The 20,681-nt window shown below is 33.3% G+C and overlaps 3 protein-coding genes across 3 annotated transcripts in view; 2 read left to right on the plus strand and 1 right to left on the minus strand.

Annotated features, from left to right (window-relative positions):
* sip1 (septin interacting protein 1) overlaps positions 1-11,807 on the minus strand; it is a 111,865-nt gene extending 100,058 nt beyond the window's left edge. The window contains exon 1 of the mRNA XM_074169972.1: positions 11,573-11,807. Coding sequence (XP_074026073.1) covers positions 11,573-11,600 — 28 coding nt within the window. The 5' untranslated portion in view covers positions 11,601-11,807. The remainder of the gene's footprint in view (positions 1-11,572) is intronic.
* LOC141480137 (uncharacterized) overlaps positions 1-20,681 on the plus strand; it is a 288,325-nt gene that overhangs the window by 213,377 nt on the left and 54,267 nt on the right. The window lies entirely within an intron of this gene.
* The window catches only part of LOC111509834 (sphingomyelin phosphodiesterase-like), a 45,582-nt gene that overhangs the window by 5,487 nt on the left and 19,414 nt on the right, over positions 1-20,681 (plus strand). Inside the window, exons 3-5 of the mRNA XM_023165667.2 lie at positions 8,138-8,287; positions 12,241-12,465; positions 16,901-17,070. Coding sequence (XP_023021435.2) covers positions 8,138-8,287; positions 12,241-12,465; positions 16,901-17,070 — 545 coding nt within the window. The remainder of the gene's footprint in view (positions 1-8,137; positions 8,288-12,240; positions 12,466-16,900; positions 17,071-20,681) is intronic.

The following is a 20,681-nucleotide window of genomic DNA, read 5'->3' on the forward strand; positions in this document are numbered from 1 at the left end:
ATTTGAAATCCCCGAAACAACTAAAAAAGAAAAATTGAAAATGAATAGCTGAAAATAACAATTATATTAACCAAAATAAACCTGAAATGAAATAATAGTGAAATAAAATACAAGTGAAAATAGATCAATTGAATAAATAAAAATGAAGAAATGAAAAAAAATAAATAAAAATAAAAAGTGGAGAGATTCCAAGTCACGTTAGTTCACGACGTTTCGATTGTTAGTATCTACAATCGTCTTCGGGTGATGACTTCGGGTGATTTTCTTTTTTCATTTCTTCATTTTTATTTATTTAATTGTTCTATTTTCACTTGTATTTTATTTCACTATTATTTCATTTCAGGTTTATTTTGGTTAATATAATTGTTATTTTCAGCTATTCATTTTCAATTCTTCTTTTTTAGTTGTTTCGGGGATTTCAAATCATTTTATATAGTAGACAATGGAAGTCCGAACTAGTGAAATTCATCATGAAACATTGTCAATCACCTTCAAACAAACATTAAATAATTTCCTGAAGTCAAACACATTAATTACGATATTTCTGGAAATATTCTTTTTTATCTGCCATATGACAATTTCAACAACAGTTATTTTGTGCTTATAAAAATGACAAAGAAAGGTCAGTACGACAATGAACATCATTGTTTAGTTAAAATATTCTCATTTAGTTTTCAGTTTTACTAGTAGAAAGATACCACGTCAACAATTTCTAAAATGGCCAGTTCTCGTCCATTGGAAGAAAAATTTGAAGCGATTTTTATTTACGGCGCGACGCGTAACTTTCACGAGAACAAAATGATTTTCAATGAACGTTTTCCGAATCGTCCTATCTCTAGAAAATATTTGAGGGAACTTGTAGCAAGTGCAAATAATTGGTGAGATGGTAGTAAATCCTGAACAGTCTACTCATTTCGTCGCGAATGTTTATGAGGTGTCTTCTTCTACTGTGCGGAGACTTTTGAAGAGGAATAGGTATCATCCATACAAAATTAAAATGGTACACCAATTAACTGAAGATGACCCTGATCGAAGAACAGAATTCTGCGAAATCATGACGAAAACCATTGCAAGGCATCGTACCTATCTCCATAATATTTGTTTTAGTGACGAATGTACATTTTTTCAAACGGCAATGTTCATAGACAAAATTGTCGTTATTGAAGTGACACCAACCCTCACATTTTCCGGGAAACACATACCCAATATCCAGAAAAAATTAACGTTTGGGCAGAAATATTGGGAAACCATATTGATTAAAATTCAACAGGAGACTGCATTTGAATATGCTGGAAACTACTGTTGACCCTCTCATCATTGAAATCGTTGAAGCGAATCCTAATGAATTCGATATGGATATTGTGTTCTAACAAGATGTAGCACCACCACATTACTCCAGACAAGTATGAAACTATTTGGATACTAATTTTCCCGGTCGTTGGATTGGCCGTTGAGGTCCTACAGAATGGCCAGCCCGCTCGCGAGATTTGACACCTTTGGACTTTTTTATGGAGCTTTTCGAAACAAATGGTGTACGAAACTGAACCTGCTTCAATATTGGATACACGGTAGAGAATAATAAATATTTGTAGAGATATTGACGTTTCAGTGTTCGAAAATGTTCGGCGTGAAATATCGAATAGGGTGTTCATATGTTAAGAAGTTCAAGGCAACCATTTCGAGCATCTTCTGAACTGACCTCCAGCTTATTACCTCATATTATGTAGTTAAATGTCAATGTATTATTAAATTATTAAAAGTTCCGCCATTTTGTAGTGGTTGAAGATATTGATATTATATTCTAGGGTTTCGAAGCATTTGTCAGGAGCTTCAAAAATATGTGTCACCAGACCCCCCTTTCCATTTAATTTTTTCCCAGATGGCTCCCAGTCGCCATCTTGAAAGTTTCATCTGTTAATTCATTTTGTTAGTTTATTTTGGTGTTCAAGTACCACTTTATTGTGAGATTTTCACTGGAAAGTAAAACTGCAATATGTGTTCTGCTATACAATAGCTTCCTCGAACGTTTTCAATATGAAAAGGCTTGGGGAAGCTATTGTATAGCGATGTTGCGGTTTTGTAAACTGTACAATGAAAATCTCATGATAAAGTATTACTTGAATAAGTTATGAATTTCCATCAATTTCATCACATAACTGTTTTGGTGGCATTGCATAGCCTTCAAGTTTTCCATAATTTTTTGTTGGTTCGATAGAACTAACTAGTTTGATTTGTGTGGTTAGGTTAAAATACTGAATTTAAATTAGCGTTCCACTCATTTCTTTGGTTAATGATAACCTCTACATCACATTTGTTAACCTGAATGCAATAAATGCAAAAATGAACGATGCGCTCTTTGGAAAAATATAAAAGATTTTTCCAATAGTTGTATAACATTCATTATAATCAGTGTTGCTTCGATGGAATTTCGAATTGTATGGTTACTAGTACTGGACATTTACAACTTTGAGGGAGAATTATTGAACATCAGAGGCCCAGTTCTTGAGTCAGGGAATGTTTTTCTAACAGAAGTCATTCGAGGTCAAATGACGGTGTTACAGCATGCGTCAAAAAGTACAATATCCAGTTGCGTAATATCCAATTTGGTATCATCAGTTATTGTAGTTCGAGAGCTGTTTTTTCATCTGCCCCTAAAGCTCGCGAAACTGTTTTCAGTTTACGATTTGTTCGTTGGAATATAGGCGGCAACTAATACTGTTTTGGTTAGTTTCATTCAACTCCTAATGATGATGACTTGGTCAGCGAAACGGGTGTCGAGAGACTTTTGTTCTGGTGTGGAAAAATTATTCTTAATAGGTTAAGCCTACCATTTGCTTTCAGTACCTACTTTAATAAATTTCACGACATTGAATCAGCTTTGGAATACTGGTAATTTTGTGATATTTTCAAACTCTCTGACAGCAATTTGAAGACTACGCCAACTGCACCCTGAAAACGTTTTTCTCTAATACGAAATACAGTTGGATAAGATGAACTAGCCCACAATGAAGAGAGTGGTGGACATAGTTTGAATACCATCCCACATAGGAACTAATTCAAGCGGAACGCAGAATATTTATTACAAACCCAAGAACACATCAGCTCTCCCACATTTTACCCGAAGATTTATATAATGATTTCAAAAAGTTTATATCAAATCACTGGAAAGGGAGTCGGAATTCTTAAACCTCTAACAAATTGGATGGAAGATTTGGTTGGATTGAAGAGCAAGGTCTGCTCATGTTGCGATTTCTCTGTAGCATGGTCAGAAATTGAATCCTGCCATTTGATAGGTTATATTTTTGTTTATGTATATATTTTTCTTTGTATTTTCTTTCCTATTGATGAAATCAATTATTATTATTATTATTTGAAAGAATTGAAATATATGGTGTCAAATGAAAGTATTGAAAACTCTTTTTTCGCACCAGAACAAAAATATTGTTTCTCGCATTTTGTTACCAAGTTAGCATCATCAGGAGATGACAGAGACAAAAAAAAAATCAAAATGTCCAAAAACAAAATGGCGGTTAGAACAATTTCAAAGCGTTGTAACTCGTTGTTATTTGGGAAACAAACTGAGCGATAACTAAAAATGAATTAATTATTAGTGCAATTTGAAGATTTCTGGAACTACAAAGGGCATTTGAAACCATTAATAGATCTCGATTGATAAAAAACTAGAGTATTGGCATTGTTGGAGAGGCTTTGGCGTGGCTGGTTGATTACCTCGGTAGCAGACTGATATTAAACAGAGTAAGTACTATCTGATGAATTGAGAAATGATCGAGATATATTACCAGGACGTGAACTTACATCTCTGTTGTTGCTACTCTGTATTGATGACATAATGATTAATGCTGGAAGATGTTCAATTCTCTTGTTTTTTAATGATACTCTTCTACATTTCTCAGGTTCGGGACTATGTTGTCGAGGTAATCAAGAACACACTGTGAAATATACATAGCTGATGTGTATGTTTGCTGAAAATAAATATAAAAAATTGAATTGATGGAAAATGAGAGGGAGTATCGAATGTCAGCATCATATAAAAATTAGTAATGGGATAATTGAGATGGTAGATACATTCGAATATCTAGGATCTAGGTGTTATTGTACACCAATAATTGAATTTCAAAGTGCATGCCGATTATATTATATATAAAAAAAAACTTACAAAAATTGAAATCCTTCACATTTATTCAAATTATTTAACAAATGGTCAAAAGCCATAATTTATAACACTATATTACCCCATTTGAATTATGGCTCTACAATATTATATTTGCTGAATCAAAATGATAATTATAGACTTTGAAACTTGCAAAATCGTACAAGAGAATAATTTTATCGTGTCCCAAACTCACTGCAATAAGAGATGTTGCCAACTAATATTTTTTTTTTGGGTACTTACCAAACTCTCATTCATTTATGAAATTGAAAAATGAAATGTCTCTTCATATTTACAGGAAAAATAGTTATTCATCATACAAGGGAAAAAAGTATTAGATTTTAGCTCTAGGTTGTGTTGTCTCCCGACGCGAAGCGGGAGAAAAACATTTTTCAGTTTTTTCTTGAATAAAACTTCACTGAGTTATTTGACCCAATGAAATTGAAAAACTATTGGGGGTGATTGCTGCTTACAAGGGGTTGATTTCGCGGGTATGTTCGAAACAAAAATTGAAGTTTTTTTTTTTTTTTTAGGATTCGTTTCTGAGTAACAAGACAGAAAGTCAGGTGTTGTTACGTCATTTATGATTTGGTGAAGCTCAGTTATGTAGTGAAAAAGTAATGTATTTGCAAAAACAATATATTTCAGGATATCCTTACATACATAGTGAAGAATCAAACCAAAATTGATGGAACGAAAATATGTGCACTACATTGATCATAATCACCCCTTCTAAAACCGATATCAATGAGAACTTTGTTTATTGTTGAATTCCATATTCGAGCTGATTGTTTTAATCCATATATAGTTTTATTCAATTTGCAGACCGAATGTTTTTGTTCTTCAATATAGCCTTGGGGTTGTTTCAGGTATATTACTTCATTCAAATCCGCATTTAGGAAAGCCGTTTTGAAGTCATAATGATGAACGTGCATTTTCTTCCTCCCAGCAATGGTTAAGAGAAGACGAAATGTTGTTTGTTTGACAATTGGAGCAAAAACTTCGTCATAATCAAGACCATATTTTTGAGAAAAACCCTGAGCAACAATCATTGCTTTATATCTGGATATATTGCCTTAATTATCGGTTTTTAATTTTAAAATCCATTTGATTCCAATTACCGTTTTATCTGGTGGTAATTCAGTCAATGTCCAAGTATTATTGTCTTTCATGGAACGTATTTCTTCGTCCATAGCCTCGATCCATTTGTTCGCATCTCTCCTCTGTAGAGCTTCATTTCTACACTTTGGCTCGGTTTGAATGTTTTCCACTGAAAATTCTTCAGAATATTTCTTGGCTGGAACACCTTTATTTATTCTTTGTGATCTTCTCAAACCGTGAACTTCATCTTGGATTTCCGCATTACTTTCTTTCGAGGTTACACTTTATTCAACTTTCTGGATACCAGTCTCTTCATCAGTCATTTCTGTAGAGTATTCTTCAATATTTTCTGTTGGAAATTCGGCGTTCACATGAATATTTCCATCAGAAGTTGTAGATTTTTGACAAAATGATATTTCAACTTCACTGTTGTCATTTTGACATTCACAATCACTTCTATTTTTAATGTTTTGAAACTCGTTCATTTGATAAAATCCGCTATGAGCTTCTTCTAAAATATGTACATCTCTGCTAATGGTGATTATTCCAGTGGTTCTGTCAAGAAGTCTATATGCTTTGGAACCAGCTTCGTAACCAACTAATACGAATTTCTTTGCCTTTTCACTTAATTTATGGCGTTTTTCTTTAGGAATATGTGCATAAACAATACTGCCAAAGGTTTTGATGTGATTTACATTTGGTTTCTTTCCGTGCCATACTTCAAAGGGGATCCTATTGGTTGACCTTGTCATAACCAAATTTTCAAGTAAATTTGCTGTCATGGTTGCTTCGCCCCAATAAGTATTTGGTAGATCAGCATCAATTAACATGCACCTGACCATCTCTGTTAAATATCTATTTTTCCGTTCAGCTACACCATTCTGCTGACTTGAATATGGCGCCGTGAGTTGCATTTCTAAACCTTCATTTTTCAGGAAATTCCTAACTTCTGTGTTCATATACTCGCCTCCTCTGTCAGATCTGATGATTTTTGGTTTTCTGCCGAATTTATTTTCGACCATTCTGACGTAATCTTGAAGTTTCTCTGATACTTCGGATTTCTGAGTGAGAAGATAAATATACTATAATCGTCTATGAAGGTGAGTATATACTTCTTTTCTCCAGGAGTTATAGTACGCATGGGACAACAAACATCAGTATGCACCAAATCCAATACTTTGGTAGATTTTGTCAAAGATTTCTTTGGGAATGATTTTCCTGACAGTTTACCTTTAATGCAAGTTTCACATGTCGATAAACGTACACAATTTTTGATTTTCATTCCATTCACCATGTTTTTATTTGTAATTTCTCGTATAATGGTAGAATCACGGTGGCCAAACCTTTTGTGCCATAAATGAATGCAGCCGTCATTACAGCCTTCCCATACAGTCATTGCTGAATTGTACTAATTTAGTTTATATAAATTACCAACCACCGTTCTTTGAGCAACAACTGTATTATTTGATTTGATGAAACAATGCTGCTTATCAAATTCGACTTTGAATCCAAGAAGTGTTAATTTCTTGACCGAAAGTAAACTTGTACCGAGCTCGGGTACATAAAGGATGTCCTTCACTGTGATTTCTGTTTTCTTATTGTCATCCAGAATACAAGTTAACTGTCCAGTTCCTACACCATAAGAACGAACTTTTCTACAGTCGGCTAATTCAACTTCACTCAGCGAATCCTTGAAATGCTTGAAAAAATCCTTATTGTTTGTCATATGCTCCAGAGTCTATATACCATTCATGAGCTTGAGCTTTATCACTAACGTTAAAGTTTCTTCATTATCTGTAGAAACTACATTGGCTGTATTTGATTGTCTTTTCGATTTCTTATAATAAAAACAATCTTTCTTCATATGTCCCATATTTTTACAGAAATGACATATCACATTTTGCGAGTTGCAGTGCTCGAATGCCTTTTTAACAGACCATTTCTTGTAAACTTTTAGAGCCATTTCACTAGTTGATGTGGAATTCTCCTTCCGCCTGTGATACTCCTGTACTAGTTTGCCTTTTACTATTTCTAGAGTCAGATCACACTCTGCCCTTCCTTCTAATGCTGTTACCAGATTTTCATAGCTTTCTGGGAGACTGCATAAAAGTAGTGCTACTTGTAGATTCTCTGCTAGATTTTCTCCCAATGTGATTAACTGATCGATAATGCTCATCATATTAGCTATGTGCTTTTCCATGTCACCATTTTCAGGTAATGTTGTTTTACATAACCGCTTTAGCAGAAAAACTTTATTGGTGAGAGTTGGTTTTTCATATTGTTTCCTTAAATTTTCCCAAGCTTCTTTGGCTGTTTTACAATTCTTAACATGTATCACTTGTGAATCTTCGATTAGTAAACCAATTGTAGCTCTCGCTTTACCATCTTTTGCATCCCAATCACTGTTCTTTTGTTCAGGTGGGTTTTGAGTGACTATGCTCCATAGTTCTTCTTTCAGTAGAAGCATTTCAACCTTGTATTTCCATATTTGGTAATTATTGCTATTCAGCCTAACTATGTTGAATTTTGTCACATCCATATCAACAACAGTTTTACTTATATATGCCAGTTTCATTGAAACGTGCCTGGGCCCATAACCTGTTTGAAGATACTTTATATTTATGATGAGAACTTTATGGAGACTTTTTATAATTTTTATTTCTAGTAAAATTTAACAACTGAACTTGACAATATATATCAACATACAACCATAGAAACATCGAATCAAAAATATATAAATATAATGTGGCTCAAATTCATTTTTGTTGTAAATCTCCAACAAGGAATTGTTACGTCATTTATGATTTGGTGAAGCTCAGTTATGAAGTGAAAAAGTAATGTATTTGCAAAAACAATATATTTCAGGATATCCTTACATACATAGTGAAGAATCAAACCAAAATTGATGGAACGAAAATATGTGCACTGATATTACAGAGCATTGGTTGTGAGAAAGGTAACAATTACGAATGGGAAATTGAAATTCCACCAGGAAATACAGTCAAAAAACCCAAGGTAAGCAATTAACATTCTATGACATTGTTATGATTTGAGAAAGTTGACAAAGAGTACAAACTAACATTTTGGATTGAGATGAAAACCAGAACCTCTGCACTCAATAGACATTTTTCACATACCAGATTTGAGACATCAAAAACTTTCTGGAACACTTCCTAAACTGATAAATACAATGCAATCATATTATGAAAGCCTCACTCGAAATGTCTTCGTTACATTAATTGCAACAAATTTTAGTCCTCACATTTTATCACTAACAAGTCTTCCACTACAATTTTTTGTCTGAACGCGAGCAACTCAAAAACTACCAAATGTTTATTCATATGATTTTCATCGATGAACGGAACGACACAAGAGGAAAGTTTATGTGAAGGTATCTATACACTGGTGGATGCTGGGATGTCCTTTTATTTCAGAAATAGTGCCAAAATAGTCACTATGTATATTTATTTTAGTCGTCAATTGATTCTTGACAAATGATGTCGTCAAAACTACTATTTTTTAGAAACAAATAAGTTGGGTTATCGTGAAAAACATATAAATTAATGTTTGTTGACATAATATGATTATGTGAAATTTCAAAAATTATCTTTGCTGGTAACTGATAGGTTCGATCTGTTGTTCGCTAGTTGGATAGTACATACTGGGTAAAATGATGTGACAATGATTCTTTTGTGGTGTTCCAAAGTATAACGTTCTCCCCTTCTGTGATATGTGGTCGCTCTTGATGGATAGTCTGTTTGATGCCCTCGACAGAAGAAAAGTTGATCTGCAAGCGTATGCAGATGACCTTGTCATTCTGGCAAGGTCCACGTCGGGAAGGGTAGCTTGTAATATCCTCCAAAGCACTTTGGACGATGTTCACAGTTGGTGCCTGAGGGAGCAGATGTGCACATTGCCAATTGCACAAATCAATTCAATGCAGATTGCAACAGACTGTTGGTTGACACTGAAAGTCACAGCATTATGGAATTGACCTCTGACTTTATGCCTTCGAATGTCAACTACGAACTGCCTTATAAACTACTATTTCCGAGTAGAGAGGACTGGATCTTCCGGGAGAAAGAAATATCAAGAGCACATAGTTGTTGGTTCACAGATGGATCAAAAACACTTCCCAGTTCTGGAGCAGGTGTTTTTATTCGCAGACCCAGGACAGAGATATCTACCTGCCTAGGAAATTATGCGATTGTATTTCAAGCGGTAATTTACCCTATTGATTTATGTACGGAGAGATTGGATGAATCCAACCTCATACACAAGTCAATAAAAATATTCTCGGACAGTCAAGCGGCATTGGAAGCTCTTGGCTCCTACCGAGTAACGTCTAAATTGGTAGCAAATTGGCAAAAGCTACTCTCCTCGATAGGAAGACTTAACAGATTGTATCTGGTCTGGATTCCTAGCCATACTGGCCTACAAGGCAAAGAGGCTGATGACTCCCTTGAAAAGGAGGGTCCTGTAAACAGCTTCATCGGACCAGAACCTCTTGCTTTCGGCTTTGCCAAACAAAGATTGAATACCTGGATGGCAAGAAGATTTATGGACTTCTGGCAGAATCTTTCAGGATTGGCTCAATCCAAGGCGTGTATTCACCCTTCGAAGCTTGATACCAAACAGCTGTTGGTATCAAGTATGGTAGGGATGAACTACAATGTCTAACAGGCCTTCTTACAGATCACTGTCATTTGAATCATCATATGCAGAGACTCGGTCTGTCGGAAGACAGTGTGTGTCACTTCTGTTCGGAAAATGATGAAACAGTAGGGCATATACTTTGTGCCTGCCCCGCTGGGCACCAAATCCGGTTTTTAGAGTTCGAAAGAGCCTTTCTCTTACCATCTGACCTAAAAGACCACTCACCATACAAACTAATCAGCTTCGTTGAGAAGCTGGGTTTATTTGGTCGAGTGTGAATAGGTGTGAGTCACAATAAACCCTTGTGGGTTACGGTGGAGGGTCGAGTAAACCCACTCACTTTAAACCTAATCTATCCTAACCTAAGTATAACGTTACATTTTGAACGTAAGGTTGAAAAGTGCATTTCAATATTGATGAAAGGCAATTTGAGTTTGTAAATCTAAATATAAGAACAAAAGATACGTTAAAAAAAAGATTTTGGCTATTTACTTCTCCGTATTTATAAATTTTTTCCAAAAATCAATGTTGCCTAAAGTTTACCCCCTTCAATTCAAAAAGATACGTATAGTCTCTCGAAAAAATAAACGTAGTTTCTGTCGTAGTATTGGCAAATTTATAAATGATGTTGATAGTTGCGTTTCTTCTCACTAATCTGATTCCTGCCAAAAGCTTTTGTTTCTGCTTTCCGTATTTTTGCAGGACGGACAGATCTGGAATAAATTAATATGAACAAAACGCACCTAGTATCACCAGAAAGAATTCACAGTTGTGACACAGAAAAGCAAACATGTTCAGTTATCGTAATATTGATATTACCATTCCAATGCTCTCATTGAAATAACATGTTCACAATGCACACAAACTGAAAAACATGGACTTCACAAAAGTAATTCAAACAAATCGGCAAACTTCAATGAATATTCACAGACATAACCTATAATAATATTTTACATCATCACGTTCTAGAATTCGCAACACTATACCATCAACATAACGGTATCCGGCGTTCTTTTGAAAAAGCGGGCCACGTGAATGAAATCGAGAAGCCATAATGGTTCACAGATTTGCATTAAAATTCTACACGAATGAATCGCTATACCAGTGTATAGGCATATTCGTTTATGTGTTTATTGGTTGATTCCAGTAAGTTATGCCAACATAGTTTTTCGGACAAAACGCCTCTGACATTTTCTAGGTCGTTCAAAAAGTTCTATATGAAACGGTTTCATTGTCAATTTGAACTATTTTGAGATGATAGGCGTCAATATTTATTCATTTTTTTCTGTTATCTTTACTGAATATAATAACCTTAAGCGCTTTTCATTCTTAAACATATGAACACCTCAATCTTTTACATTAGGTTCAATATGAAAGTAAGAGTTTCGTTATGCTATCAAGACTGAAGTCACCTATATGAATCCCATGAAATTTCTTCATGTTTTGTCATTATTTCTAACCTTTTATCTTTACTGAATATAATAACGTGAAGCGCTTTGCATTCATAAACATATGAACACCTCAATCTTTCACATATTAGGTTCAATATGAAAGCAAAATTTTCGTTATGATATCAAGATTAAAGTCTGTATTCACTCATATGATTCCTATGAAATTTCTTCATGTTTTGTCATTATTTCTTACCTTTTGGTTTTGAGTCACAGAAGCACATAATGTATTATTAAAAAAAAATCTGCCACCATCATTGAATCCACCTCTGGAAGATTATTCGACTATGCTTTGAGAAATCATTTTCAAGTCCTTAATCAAAGTGTGTAAATAACAAATTCACTATTAGTATCCCATAATAGATCTAAAATCCATAAGTTCGATCAAAACTAACCTTATGAATGCAGATGATACGAGCGTCTCTTCATGGTGAGACTTGATAACTGAGGAAATAAATATTTTTCATAATTATATAAAATCCGACATCTACATCGATCAGATATGGTGGATAACGACGCAAAAGATTTGTGACACAAACAATCTCTGAGATAACGTTTTGATGTGACGTAAAATGTGTTGAACTCAAAGTAAGATTATTGCAGTTTATATATTTCTTCAGAAGAAGCAGATAAACATATATCTTTGTAATGACATAACATAAACATACTATGAGATACTTGTATGTGAATATTCACAATATTCACATACAAGTTCTCATTGTGATTTTCATTGATATTTTCTGATTTTTTTTACCCAAAAATCCGAAATTTCTCGATAATTGCATTGAAATTAATACAAATTTCATTTAGAGATATCAAGTTGAATTTATTAATTGACTTCTATCCATTGCCACCACTTTTCAGCCTGACGGAAAAACAAAGTTCAACATCCTTCATCTTACCGATTTACATTACGATCCTTTGTATACAGAAAATAAAACAAAAGATTGTGGGGAACCTTTGTGCTGTCAAAACGATCAAAAAAAAGCTAATAATGCAAGTGATGCTTGTGGTTATTGGTCTTCTCCAGAGAACGCTGATGTGCCTTTGCACACGATTGAAGCAATGCTTAACCAAACACAGTCTCACGTAAGTATACACTGTCCTATGTGAAAATATTGTAGTTGGTTTTCATTCAGAAGTACTGAACTTGTAGTCCGGTCGAGAAGTCTGTTTTCTGCGGAAAATTGTTTGAAGGGCTGGAAAATTATGGACAGGGGCTCTTTCAATGCTCAATAAAATTCTGAGAAAGATTTTTTTTTGTTACAAAAATGCAATTGTTATGAACAAAAACTAAAAAAAAACGGTCTCAGAATGTTTTTTATAACTTGAAAACGGTAAATGATAGAACTAATCGCAAAAAAGGTCCTTAAGGACGAGGAAATTTCCTAAAAAAAGTTTCGACTTCCCAAAGTCAAAGTCTATTATTGATCATTTTTATGCAATGTTGAAAATAGAGCTCCGGGTAGTTTTTTAGCCGATAGCGCGTCAAATGAATTATGGTGTAATCAAAACACTATAAAGATGAAAGTTTCATGGTGGAACAATTTTTTCATCAATCATTATGCAATTATTGATTGAGACATGTTTTCAATATTCTGTTCGTATAAATAATGATAAATAATAATAATAATCTTTATTGAAATAGGAAACCTAATATACATATCTATGATATCTAACACTAGTACAACGAAATATAAAAAAAAATATGCAAAAAATTTAAAATTTAAACAATTTGAGATTTAAACTAGTATGTAGCCAGACAGTGAATATTACATATAAAGATTTCAGTATCATATGTTAAGTAACATTTAAATAGATAATGAAATATAGGTACATATATGCATTGAATTATTATTAAAACAGTGATATTTGGTTTCATTACAGATACAAATACCATAGTGAATAATTTAAAACAATTAAAAACAATAAATGATAGCCAATAATGTCCCAAATAATTCCACATAACTTTACAATTTGTATTCTATTACTTTTTTTAAAATTCTTTAAGTGCTCTTTTGTAATCTTTTAAAATGAATATTTTTTTTATTTCTTCAGGTAATTCATTGAACTCGTGAAAGCCCTTAAAAATCAACGAATTCATGATACTTCCGAATGCCGTTGATATCTAGAGAACTGTATATATATTTCGTGGTGAATATCATTGCTTTTGTTTTTGTTACGTTTAACTTCAATTTGTCAGTGCATAAATACTTTACCGCTTCTAAAATCCTATCCATTTTATGAATAGCTCTATCTAAATTCATATCGCTACACATAAGCAACGTATCATCAGCAAATAGGTTTATGAACTCAGATTCAATAAAAACCTCTATACGAATAATTTACGAATATATACGAAGAATTTTCAACTCTGTAACAAATACTTTTGTTGATAAACAATTGAAATATGAATAAATCAATTTTTTTGTTGAAATATAGTGAATGAGACATTATGATTTTCAAAGTAGGGATGATTTTTCAATCAATTGTTCAAATGGTCATTTGATAAAAAAATGTTTTCCAAAAAAATTCCAAAAATCACTATTTGCTGCGAAGAGTATATTACAAAACTTTTTTGAATAATAAATGAATGGATTTGTTTATGGACATTTCTTAAACATATCTTACAAAAGAAATTCCTGATAAATTATTGGGTAAATCAAAGATGAAATCAATAATATTAACATAAACATAAAACATAATTTTCAACAACAAAACATGTTTTTTTCAATCTTTTTGATATTTATTAGTTTAAAAAAAATCTGTTTTTCCGTTAATCAGCTGTTAATAACTAACTAACTGAATGAATGACTTTTCATTAACTTTTCCATAAGATCTTCAATAAGTACTCATATAAAATAATTCTTGATTAACAATGGCAGGAAAAAATTTTCCATCATGAACCTTTCATCTTTATAGTGTTCAAATTACACAATAATTTATTTAAATTATTTCATCCATGTTGAATCCTACAAAAATATTCTTTTTGAGTTATACTCTCTCTACCGGTGACTCGCTAGCGGTTAAAAGGCCGCCGGAGCCCGATTCTCAACAGCGCGTAAAAAGTAATAATAATTAATCGACCTTGACTTTGGGGAACCGAAACTATTTTTAGTATAAACTTCCTTCTATTCAAGGATCTTTTTGGTGATTGATCCTATCATTTACTGTTTTCGAGTTATAAAAAAATTCTGAGGCTGTACTTTTTTGGTTTTTTGTTTCTATTTCTTTTTTGTAGTAGAAAACATTTTTTTCTTAGAATCTCATTCTGCATTTAATGAGCTCTCGCCCATAACATTTCGATTCTTCTAATAATTTTTCGCAGAAAACATAGGTAGCTCGCTACTAGACTATTGATACTACACACTTTGTATTTTCTTAGATAATACAAACTCATTTTGCTGAAGGAATATTTAAATCAATCCATCATGTCATTATTACCATTATTCCGTTATTTGGTGTATTTTACGAGTCTTGTTTTTGAGGTTGTGAGAAATTACTTTTGATTATTTTTTATGTGAAAATATATATGAGAGGTGTATTACTTTCGATTGAAGAGTATTGCGAAAAAGTAAATTTTTCAGAAAAAGAAAATCAGTTAAATTGCTCAACAAGATATTTTATTTACTGTTTACAACTTAGAAATATAGTGAAAATAGGTTCACGAAATCGAAAGCAATCGATTACACCTCGAGTCAACTCGAATCGAAATATTTGAGTTCTAGCAGATGTAAGAAAATCACTATTTGAGTTTTTACAAAAAGAAGTTTTTTTGGAATGAACTGTTTCATTGTTTCAAAAATATTCGCCTTCAAAAATGGTGCATTAATCGTTCGAAATAATTTATCAAATAGTTTTTTCACTTTGAATTTTCGAAATCGAAGCACTTTTAGATTTTAATAAAAAATACAACATACACTTCTATGCAGTTCTCCATCACAACTGTTTTTTTTTATTGTGGAAGGTGAAAATTTGTTTATATGGCGCAATCTCTGACTGTAATCTGGTATACAGGATTGTATACGTTCAAAACACCAGTCCTGCAATACTTTTCTCGACGCACTTTTACCAATCAATTTGTCGTTTTAAGGAAATAAAATTGTTTATTATCGACCTTTTTTGGGTATTTTTCACCTTCCACAATCTGAAAAATATAAAAATTTCAATGGAGAACTTTATACAAGTGTAAAAGGGCAAAATTTTTAGTTTACCATCGACAGCCATCTGGTTCTTCCAGGCCGGAGCCTCGCTCCCTTGCCCTTTGAGCTGGTTTTCGTCTGGGTGACAAATGTGTCATAACTGATCATTGGTGACGGCATGAGTGTCCTCAGACATCAGTGCCGCCCTTCGCAGTATACCCCTACCTGGCTGAGGTGAGATGGATGAAGATATTATTCATCTGTTAACGGAGGACATAGGGGCCTTATTCGACAGAGTGTTGGGCCCTTCTATATCGGGAGGGGTCGTCTACAGCGTAATCTATAGCTTCCCTGACTAATATATATTCGAGTCTTCAGAATAGTGCTGAATATTTGAATGATATGTGGGAAATAATTTTTTTGTGGAGGAAAATAAGGTTTTTTATCGACTTTTTTGGGTATTTGTTGCCTTTTTAGTTCACCCCGATAAGTTACTGCGTAAAAATCAAAGTATATTTCACAAAGAAAAATCTTCTATTTATCAGTAACTTGTCGTATTTAACAATTTTGCCTATCAAAAAAATTTATAAGAGATAATACAATTCTTAGCTTAACGTTTCGGAGGCTCTTTACTTTTTCGACAGATGTTAAAGACAGACAGATGTCAAAGAAGTAAAGAGATAAAGAATCAAAAAGGAATAACTGCCAATATATTAGAATTCTTTGTCCATTTCTGAAGACAGGGGCAGATTTTGGCCTACGAAATGTTAAGCTAAGTATTATATCATTTCTTAACAATTTTTTTATAGGCAAAACTGTTAAATACGACAAGTTACTGATAAATAGAAGATTTTTCTTTGTGAAAAATACTTTGATTTTTACGCAGTAACTTATCGGGTTATACTAAAAAGTTTGCCCTTCTACACTTGTATAAAGTTCTCCATTATAATTTTTATATTTTTCAGATTGTGGAAGGTAACAAATACCCAAAAAAGGTCGATAAAAAACTGATTTTCCTCCACAAAAAAATGACTTTCGTTGAATAAAATAAACTGATTCTCAACTCCGAAACTGTTCTTTTTTCATATCTGAATAGGATATACTTTCACTTTCTGAAACGCGGAAAATTTTTCTCGTGAACCCTAATTTTAAGAGTGATTTATTGAAAGATTTATTGACACTTAATGGTTCACTTAGTTTGACCGATATATTTTTTGTCACGATGAATATTCATTGAATTATGACAGAATGATAGTAATGACATTGAATGATATGTTGTGTAAATAGAACACTAGTTTTTTTACATCGCTCACTATCTACCGTTGAACAATTGATGGAATCAGTATACATTATTTTGATGCTTATTGACTGTCTGTTTTCAGGAATTTGAGTACGTCTATTTCACTGGCGATATGGTGAGCCATCGAGTCTGGGATACAAGTGTAGAGAGCAATAAGAAAATAATCACTGAAATATTAGACCAGTTTGTTAAATATTACAAGAAACCGGTGTATCCAGTCCTGGGAAATCATGAAGCACATCCAGTAAACGTGTAAGTATACTGTTTCTTCATCAGTTATCTGAATTCATTGAAAGAAGGCGATTGATAAGAATTGAATGATCTTATGTTTTTTCAGTTGAAATCAGGTTCTCCCTAAATCTGACTCACCGGTCTCCAAATCATAATCTTCACCCATTCCTAAAAAAGTACGTCAGTATAGTGCTAATGACGGTTCTGAACCTTTTTCTACTACTATCCTCCTCACTGCTTCCATACTGACCTTGACCTTGAAACTTTTTTTTCACCCTCCGCATATATGACTTGATCTTGAGGTGCATGCGACGTCACATACCCTTGAGTTACGTCATGAACGTGAAACCCTGAAGATCATTTCAATGACATTTCGATACATTCTAACGTTCCTCCACTGGCTGGTATTCAACACTCGGATGGCTGGGTGAGCTTAAGGTCGAACCGAAGTGTTCAGACTGAACGAGGACTCTATGGTGCGAGGACGTACTTGCAGTTAAAGCCACTATCTTTTTGACACTGTGGCAGCGAGGTGTGTGGCATACTCGCTTCAGTGTCGAGACATTCCACAGTCACTCTTCGTTGTGGGGGGTTGAGTGTACAAATGTTCTGTACCCAAGTTTGTTGGTACCTGAAATGATGTATTTATGTACCAGGTGGTCCCCTGAAGGTCCTTTCAATATCATAGTGGTGGTATGGAGGCCCACAACTGATTGCCTTTGAATGCATGGCGACTTCAATAGCAATAGCATGTATGGAGTTAGACGGTGTAGCGAGTTAACGAAGGAAATCTGGATGAGAATCATAAAAATATGAAGAGGATATAGTTGAGAGCCTATAGTGAGAGGCATAATTGTGGGAAAAATTTTAATTTTTACTTCTCAACATAGCTATACAATTCATTCGGAATTAAACACTTTCAGTGTGAACAAAAACGATTTTATCCAGAAACAACAAAAGTGACAATTAAATAGTGAGGAAAAAGTAGAGGTTTGAAGTAATATATACCTTACTGTCGTAATAATGTTAATTGAAGGTACATTACTTGATATCCAATTCACCTTCGATTACTGTGGCAGTATATTCACTACGATAACGAGAGTTTCAGGTCGGAGGAAAATATGAATGTGTAGAGTGAGCGCTGATGGAATGAAAGAGAGGGCTAAAAAAATGACAAAGAAGCATCAAATGATTGATAAACCAAAATGATATATTCAATTATATATAACATTTTCAATATGTACATACAAACTGATGAAGAAATGACAGGAATTTAAGTAAATTAGGTTAAAAAATAATGATGTGCATAGGTTAACGGTAAAGAAAGAAGAAAGTGGATGGAAGTTGAAAATGGAGAGCATTAGATGATAACTGAATAACTATATTAAAAATTTGATGAAGGAATGGAAGGAGCGGAAAATTAAAAAAAAAATAAAATAAATGAATGTCATTACGATGTCATCGATGACATAAGTAGATCAAACTTATTTCGTGACATAAAAAAATCATAATTTATGAATGAAATGTGTGTTCTTTCTTATAATGTTATCCAGATTGGTACTGAAGAGCCCTAAGGCAAGTGTCTTGAGGCGAAACATCGATGTCTACTACTGAGCATGACAGGGTTCCATGTAAGTGAAATTTTTATTCTCATTTATTATATAGTGTATAGAAACCCTGTGAATGATATCTGATTTAATTTCATAACGAATGTTTGGCATACAAACTAAGTAGAAAGAAGTGTTTTCCGTACAATATTTGTTTCGAAATAATTCTTCTTTCGTGTAATTCAATGTTTATATGAAAGAAGCTGTTTCAAGAAGGCTTTTTCTTCCAGATTTGTGTCTGAAAGTTACTCCTTTGTATGATCTACACATCTATGTATACAGTTACCTTTTTTAAAATGAATTACTTTCTTTTTTTCTTTGGAAGATTCCCACATTTTTTTGTAACAAGATGGAGTAGTAGAAAGCCAAATTCTCCCAGAATGACAAACCAATTGTATGGAATTGGGGACACCAGCAAAAATTATATCCTATGACGATAAAAAGGAGCATATCAGAGAAAAATCATTATTGCTGGTTTCTCCATCCTTTGACTCAATTTGATTGTCATTCTGAGAGAATTGCTTGATAATGTTTTTAATTTTTCCACCCCCTTCATTTCTCCATCAAATTTTCCAATTTTTCATTCATCTTCTTATGCTGCCTCCCTTCCTCCCATATCAATATTTTTGAACCTAATTTACAGAAATTCCTTATTACTGTACTGAAGAAATCTAATATTTACTCGTCATTAACTCATCAATTACATATATTGAATATATTAAAGTTTGACGATAGTCGTGTCACCTTACATTTTGTTTTATGAGAGAGATAACATTGGCAGATCAAGATCTTCAGATGATGTGGTGCTGCAGGTTTTTCCGGGTTTTCCTGCAGCTGAAAAGGCAAATGAAATCAATGCAGTCGCCCCGGAGCGCCAATTAATTCTTGTTATTGTTTTATAATTTCATGATTTGTATTTTGGAAGTGTTATTCCTTATTAAACTTATATATTATTGAATATATAATATTCGTTTACTGATCATTTCATGCTTCCTTTCATGTACTCAGCCCTTTCTTTCATTCCTTCGGCGCTCACTCTACATTCATATTTTCTCTCCTATCTACCTGAAATTCTCGTTATTGTTAAGAATATATTCAGCCTCTACATAACCTCTGCATAATCACCATTAGAGCACTTTTTTGTTGTTTTTTTGTTAACATTCAAATTTGAAAGTTTCCTCCGTTAACTCGCAGCACTAAAAGAACGTTCAAGGGACCGCCTGTTATATAAAAACCATTAGTTGAAAATTCAACTTGAAGAAGTGGTATTTTTATGATCTTGAAAAATGTGTGTGAAGGTATTACTTTGAAAAAAAAAAGACATACCCGTTTATAACTTTCAAAAAAATGGCTTTAGTTGATTTAATATTATTACGAATCGAAATGCATGATAAAATATAGGGTGTTCCATTTGAAAAAATATCATATTATGAAACATTTTGAATACTCGACTGTCATTTTTTTTCGGCATCGTTATTATTGATGCTACGAATTCGGTTAGATGGGCAAACTAGTAGTATTGTTAATGGCCTTCTCAATGCCGAAAACAAAAAAAAAATTGTAGTCGCATTCTTGAAATATTTCAAAAAATGATAGTTTTTTAAATGGAACACTATTTTTTATTACGCATTTCGGTTCGTTAGAACATTCTCAACGACAAAATTCGAATCATTTTCCTTCCTGAAGTTGAAAATGAGCGAAATATTTGTTTCTTTTAATAGTCCAAACATTTTCTTTTTTTTACGAATAAAGAGCTATAAAATATTAAGTGAATATTCAAAAACACCGCCTTCTTGTTGAACACATATTTGGGTCCCTCTCTTTATAGTACGTGTTGCTTTCAACACAATAGACCATCACCATTGATTGTAGTTTCAATATAATTTTTCAGTTCATCTTCAATATTATGTTTTATTTTGTACACCTCATTCTTCAGAAATCCCCAAAACTGAAAATCTAGATATGTTATGTCTGGCGAACGAGGAGGCCACTTAACAGGACCATTTGTAGCAATCCATCTGTTCC

This window comes from Leptinotarsa decemlineata, unplaced genomic scaffold (assembly GCF_025532065.1).
Source record: "Leptinotarsa decemlineata unplaced genomic scaffold, Ldec_3_MD MMD2_P_RNA_scaffold_6, whole genome shotgun sequence".
NCBI classification, from domain to species: Eukaryota; Metazoa; Arthropoda; class Insecta; order Coleoptera; family Chrysomelidae; genus Leptinotarsa; species Leptinotarsa decemlineata.